Source organism: Cyclopterus lumpus, chromosome 21, assembly GCF_009769545.1.
Source record: "Cyclopterus lumpus isolate fCycLum1 chromosome 21, fCycLum1.pri, whole genome shotgun sequence".
Taxonomy (NCBI): Eukaryota; Metazoa; Chordata; class Actinopteri; order Perciformes; family Cyclopteridae; genus Cyclopterus; species Cyclopterus lumpus.
This window is the reverse complement of record NC_046986.1, coordinates 1422181-1429680: the sequence shown is the minus strand read 5'-3', so window position 1 is coordinate 1429680 and position 7500 is coordinate 1422181. Positions and strand designations below refer to the sequence as shown.

At 47.6% G+C, this 7500-nt stretch overlaps 1 protein-coding gene across 1 annotated transcript in view; it reads right to left on the bottom strand.

The window, feature by feature from the left end:
• LOC117750141 (integrin alpha-V-like) overlaps positions 1–7500 on the bottom strand; it is a 35265-nt gene that overhangs the window by 24034 nt on the left and 3731 nt on the right. Inside the window, 2 exon segments of the mRNA XM_034561136.1 lie at positions 702–758; positions 760–794. Of these exon segments, the coding sequence (XP_034417027.1) occupies positions 702–758; positions 760–794 (92 nt within the window).

The window sequence follows — 7500 nt, the reverse complement described above, 5'->3', positions numbered from 1 at the left end:
AATAAAGTGTAATAAAGTGTAATACAGTATAATACAGTATAATACAGTATAATAAAGTGTAATACTGTATAATAAAGTATAATAAAGTGTAATACAGTATAATACAGTATAATACTGTATAATACAGTGTAATAAAGTGTAATAAAGTGTAATACTGTGTAATACAGTATAATACAGTCTAATACAGTGTACTACAGTGTACTACAGTGTACTACAGTATAATACAGTTTACTACAGTGTACTACAGTATAATTCAGTGTACTACAGTCTAATACAGTGTACTACAGTATAATACAGTGTACTACAGTATAATACAGTATAATACAGTGTACTACAGTATAATACAGTGTACTACAGTATAATACAGTGTACTACAGTGTACTACAGTGTACTACAGTGTACTACAGTGTACTACAGTATAATACAGTTTACTACAGTGTACTACAGTATAATTCAGTGTACTACAGTCTAATACAGTGTACTACAGTATAATACAGTGTACTACAGTGTACTACAGTATAATACAGTATAATACAGTGTACTACAGTATAATACAGTGTACTACAGTGTACTACAGTATAATACTAAGTAGTTACTACAGTATAATACAGTGTACTACAGTCTAATACAGTGTACTACAGTGTACTACAGTGTACTACAGTATCATGTAGTAGAACAGGGTACTTCAGGTATCTTCTCACCAGGATGTGCTCTCCGTCAGATCGTACTGTGGCACCGAACCACTGCTTGGACTTAAAACTCCATCTGAGCTCCGTCTGCATTCCTCCTGTCGTCTGGAAATAAAGTACAAATAGTATTAATCTACGTAAATGAGCCGATAACACAAACCGTCTGGTTTCAGGGAATAAATGAAGTAATGTGAGGACATTAATTACTAAAGAGAACCGTCTGGTTTCAGTGAACAGCTCAAGCAACTTCACTCTGTGTTGCTTTTGGCCCCTTGTGGACAAACATGGTAGTGTTTTTACTATTCCTCATCTCAGGCTGCAGAGAAAACGGATCTGGGTCAGTTCAAGCTTTAAGAAGAACTCTCTAGAACCAGACCTTCTTCTGTCTGATGGTCTGTTTACTGATGGAGGTCTATCGAGGACCAGGACTACACTCAGACTGGTTCAGGGCCAGTTAAAAGGTTCCTCAGTGTCAATTTAATCAGACCCTGATATGAGAGAGCTGTACAGAGTCTACATCTGCCACCAGTACACACCAGTAGGTACATGTTGTGTGTGGTAACAAAGAGACGCCCTGCACGCTCAGACCAGAGCCAGCTGGCAAAACCACCACCAAGCTCTGCTGGATTAGAAGGAGGCGTCCCACGCTGCTCTGACACAATCAGGAGGAATATTTAAGCCACGTTGAGGAAACGTTGGGGAGTTCTACGTCAGGTTGGGAAACTCCACCAAACGTTGTCTCCTGGATTAAAGAGACTGGGTTCGATGTTGGAATAGTGTCTCCTGGATTAAAGAGACTGGGTTCGATGTTGGAATAGTGTCTCCCTGAATTAAAGAGACTGGGTTCGATGTGGAATAGTGTCTCCTGAATTAAAGAGACTGGGTCGATGTTGGAATAGTGTCTCCTGGATTTAAAGAGACTGGGTTCGATGTTGGAATAGTGTCTCCTGGATTAAAGAGACTGGGTTCGATGTTGGAATAGTGTCTCCTGAATTAAAGAGACTGGTTCGATGTTGGAATAGTGTCTCCTGGATTAAAAGAGACTGGGTTCGATGTTGGAATAGTGTCTCCTGAGATTAAAGAGACTGGGTTCGATGGTGGAATAGTGTCTCCTGAATTAAGAGACTGGGTTCGATGGTGGATCAGGATTCTGGTTCCCATCGAGAGGTTAGCTCCACCAGGCCAAGTGTTTGTGCCAGCTAGTTTCCATCTTAACAGGACTCTTTGTGTCTTTGTGTGGTTTTTGGAGGGGGGTTGTTCATTGGAGGACTGCGGACCCTCAACACAAGCAAGAGGCTAGAAGATAAACTAACCAAAGAACCAACACTACCACTTTAGTCCACAGGGGGCACCAGAACCCAACACTACCACTTTAGTCCACAGGGGACACCAGAACCAACACTACCACTTTAGTCCACAGGGGGCACCAGAACCAACACTACCACTTTAGTCCACAGGGGGCACCAGAACCAACACTACCACTTTTAGTCCACAGGGGGCGTCAGAAACCAACACTACCCACTTTAGTCCACAGGGGGCACCAGAACCAACACTACCACTTTAGTCCACAGGGGGCACCAGACCAACACTACCACTTTAGTCCACAGGGGGCGCCAGAACCAACACTACCACTTTAGTCCACAGGGGGCACCAGAACCAACACTACCACTTTAGTCCACAGGGGGCGCCAGAACCAACACTACCACTTTAGTCCACAGGGGGCGCCAGGTTCCTTTAAAACTCAGTTTAAAAGGAACCTGAAATATCAAACCAATGATTCTATTATTTGGACAAACTCTGGAAGGAGGGCTGAAACTGTGTTTACATATTTAATGTGGACGACCTCTGGATTTATGATGACACAGAGGTCTGACTCCGCCCCACTTCCTGTTACAAGTTGCCCAATAAAGAACCATGAACGAGTCACACTCCTGAAAGTAAACTAAAATCCAACAGGAACAATAGTTTGTGGTGCATCATGGTTAGAATGGGACGGACCAAACGCACTGAGTCATCACACACACACACTTCTGTTCTCTGGCTTCAGTAAAGCTTTGGCCAGCAATCAGGTTAGAACAACAACAAAGGCCTCTATTGTGAACACACACACACACACACGTACACAGATACACACACAGACAGACAGACACAGACACAGACACAGACACAGACACAGACACAGACACAGACACAGACACAGACACAGACACAGACACAGACACACACACACACACACACACACACACACACACACACACACACACACACACACACACACACACACACACACACACACACACACACACACACACACACACACACACACACACACACACACACACACACACACACACACACACACACACACACACACACACACACACACACACACACACACACACACACACACACCACACACACACACACACACACACACACACTGGAACCGAGTGATCCAGACACACTTGTGGGCGTCGACATCCTGTAAAAAGCTCCACTGCAGGAGATTTACTCCCTTTTTATGGCTTCAGAGGCCGAGAAGATATGTTCATGAACAAAAAACAACGACAGAGGAATAAACTGTGTGTGTATCTGTGGCGTGTGTGTTTGTCTGTGTGTTGTGTGTGTGTTTGTGTGTGTGTCTGTCTGTGTGTGTGTGTGTGTGTGTACGTGTGTGTGTTTGTCTGTGTGTGCGTTTGTCTCTGTGTGTGTGTGGCCCTGTGTGTGTGTGTCTGTGTGTGTCTGTGTGTGCGTTTGTCTGTGTGTGTTTGTCTGTGGGTGTCTATGTGTGTGTGTGTGTGTTGTCTGTGGGTGTCTATGTGTGTGTGTGTCTGTGTCTACGTTTGTCTCTGTGTGTGTGTGTGTGTGTGTGTGTGTGTCTGTGTGTACCTGTGTGTATGTGGCTTCCTGCTGTCATGGCTGAGGTGGTCCTCAAAATTCTGACAGTCACACAAATATCTTTTTGTCTTGTTGTTTTTCACTGGTGGAGAAAACACTCCGATACTAATACTAAATTATTAGGGGGAGGAGACGAGGTGATAGGAGACGAGGGGAGAGGGACACAAGACGGGTTGCCGGCTCTCCATCACCCTTCCCCAGTCCAAGGGGAGACGTACCGCGTTCCGGTAAGAATCCAGGGGGGTACACATCCGGCAATGGTGGATTCCGGCTGTACACAGTCTATGATCCACCAGATCCTGGTTTGGCCCCGGGCATTGGTGGTGTCATTCTGGTTAAAAATTGGGTGTGTGCATTGGGACGTTCACAAGTATCCTATGGTGTCAGTGGAAATTAGATACACGGGAAAAAAGCATAGTGTAAAGATTGCGTTAGCTCCCGCCTTACGCAAGGGGTGCGTTCACGGCCGACAGGGTCATGCGGTATGTGCGCTGTGCTATACTGGTTGTCCGACACTGCAGACGAGGAGGGGGAACCGGCGGAGCGCCCCGTGGAGACTCCACCGGCTCCCGAGTTCCACTCCATGGAAGATTTTCCACTCGAGCAGTCTCGGGACGATACTCTACGCTCAGCCTTTGACCGAATTGATGGTCACCCGGTGCGCCCCTGACGCAGCGCAGTCATATCCGCACTTTTCATTGATTAGGGACAGACTGTACAGAGTGAGCCGTGACGCTCAGACAGGAGAGGAAAGCACCCAGTTGCTGGTGCCGAAGAGCCGCCGGGAAATGGTTTTCCAGGCGGCTCATTATAACCCGATGGCTGGTCACATGGGATACGATAAAACACTGGACCGGATAATGACCCGATTTTATTTATACGCCGTTGTTGTGCGTCCTGCGTCCGGAGGCAGTGCCGTTGCGCAACATTTCTGCAAAGAGTGTCGCGCAGGCGCTGTTTTAGGTCATCTCCCGAGTCGGAAACCCAAAAGAGATTCTGACTGACCAGGAAACACAGTTCATGTCAAGAACACTGAGAGAACTTTACGGGTTACTGGGCAATAAATCTATTCGGACCAGTGTGTACCACCCACAGACCGACGGTCTGGTGGAGCATCTGAAGTCCATGATCCGTAAATGTATTAATAAAGATGTACGTAATTGGGATAAATGGCTTGACTCTCTGTTGTTTGCAGTGCGGAAGGTCCCCCAGGCCGCCAAAGGATTTTCTCCCATTGAACTGTTGTTCAGCAGGACTCCGCGGGGGGGGGGCTCGAAGGTACTTGTTTTGCTTCCTTCTTTCAGCTTTAAACTCCACGCCAAGTGGCAAGGGCCCTTTGTGGTCACACGGCGAGTGGGGGAGGCCAGACTATGAGGTGGTGCGTTCTGACAGGGGCGGAGCTACACAGATTTACCACCTCAACCTCCTAAAAGCATGGAGGGAGGCGGAGTCTGTTTCTCTGGTGTCCGCGATATCTGAGAGAGAGGAGCTGGGGCCTGAGGTCCCAAAGTCACAACCCTACAGATTACCTGAACACAAAAGAAAAGTGGTTCAGAGGGAATTAGCGGCCATGCTGGAGATGGGTGTAATAGAAGAGTCCCACAGTGCCTGGTGTAGCCCCATTGTTCTTGAGGTCAAGAAGGATGGGTCTATACGGTTCTGCGTGTGGACTATCGCAGGGTGAATGATGTGTCACGGTTCGATGCTTACCCAATGCCCCGGGTTTGACGATCTGGACCGGCACTGCGCGTTTCTTTACGACCCTGGATTCAACCAAGGGCTACTGGCAGATTCCTCTGTCGCCAGAGTCCAAGTAAAGGCGGCCCTTCTCCACTTCGTTTGGGTTTATACCAATTTACCACACTTCCCTTTGGGTTGTTCGGTGCCCCAGCCACATTTCAGCTCCTCATGGACCAGGTGATGCGTCTGCACGCTGCATATGCTGCCACCTACTTGGATGATGTGATCATCCATAGCACCACCTGGGCGGAGCATGTGCAGCAGGTGGGCGCGGTGCTGGAGTCCCTGAGGCAGGCGGGGCTGACTGCAACCCGGGGAAGTGTGCAGTTGGACGAAGGGAGGTACGGTATCTGGGGTACCACTTGGGCGGCGGGCAGGTGCGCCCACAGGTGGACTAGACCGCCGCTATCGCAGCCTGCCCACAGCCCAAGACTAAAAGGGGTGAGACAGTTTCTGGGGATGGCGGGTTATTACAGACGATTCATCCCGAACTTTACAGATGACCGGCCCCTTGACTGACCTGACCCGGAAAGGTACCTCAGATCCGGTCCAGTGCCAGTTGGTGTTTGAGAAGGTAAAACAAGCTCTCTGTGGGGAACACTCCTTCATACACCTAACTTTTCTCTTCCCTTTTACCCTGCAGACTGATGCATCAAACAGAGGGCTGGGGGCCGTTTTGTCCCAGCAGGTAGAGGGGGTTGACTGCCGGGACCTGTACATCAGCCGGAAGCTGTCGGAGAGGGAGGGCAGTACAGCACGGTGGAGAAGGAGTGCCTGGCCATCCGGTCGGGCGGTTGACTCCCTGGGCTACTACCTCCTGGGATGCTCATTCACCCTCTGGTCGGACCACACTCCGCTCCAATGGCTCCAACGCATGAAAGATACTAAAGCCCGGATTACTTGGTGGTATCTGCTTTGCAGCCTTTTATTTTCAAGGTGATCCATAGGCCGGGCGCGCAGATGGTCGTGGCCGACTTTCCTCTCCCGCTCACGGGAAGGGGAGGAGGGGAGTAGATTAGGCTGGATAGCTCCCTGGCCTAAGTCGGGCGGTGGGGGTATGTGGTGGCGGGGGCGTGGTTAGGCTCAGCTGGAGGGGTGTGGGGGAGTGGCTCAGGGATCGGTGATTGTGTCTCTTCCCTATATGAGGTTCAATAGGGATGGAGAGCAGAAGCACAGTCTAAAAGGACATTACAGAATATACACTGAGTGTGCTCATCCTTTGGTGCTGGGGGGGAGAAAACCCAGATGTGACAGCTAAGAGCTTGTTACAAATATATACAATAAAGCCCTCTCACTCTGTATTAATACTCTCACTCTGTATTAATATATACAATAAAGACCTCCTCCCAACAACATGAACACATAATGAGGGTGCAGCTCTTTGCAGAGCGGAGGACAAGTCCACACACCTCCCAGTCTCACCTCCTGTCTCACCACACACCTCAGTAACAACTCCCGTCTCACCACACACCTCCCGTCTCTCCTCCCGTCTCACCACCACACCTCCTGTCTCACCTCCCGTCTCACCACACACCTCCAGTAACACCTCCTGTCTCACCTCCCGTCTCACCCCACACCCTCCTGTCTCACCTCTCTCCTCACATTCCTGATGAGTACGGACACGACGAACACAGAAAGCTGCTCGTGGACTTTCACCTTCTAAGAGACGCAGAGTTCCTTCTCTTCTCTGGAAGAGCTGCAGGTTATTAATACTGAGATATTTATTGTTCAGTTTCTCGAGGAAGAGGAGCTCAGAGACTACTGAGCTGGTGAAGAAGAAAAGATTACTCCTAAAGACTTATATATTTAAATATATTTATATGAGTTATTTATGATGCAAGGTTTTAGAGTGAAGCTTCATATACTTTGTTGACTCAGATAACTCATATTAGTATTTATTACTTTCAGACATTTCCTCATATTAGTATTATTACTATTATTAATACTAATATATATATCTGTATGTATATTTTTGTTTATATTTATATGTATATGCTACCTTAGACATTAAACCTGGTCTTAACAAAAATAAACTAAATATATGAAGACTAAAACCTGCAGAAGTGAAACTGAAACCACAAAAGAAACTAAATTATGTTTTAGAACGTCGGCAGTGATGAAATCAGTATTTAATTAATATCCTCGTCTCAGACGACGTTTAATATTCCAACTC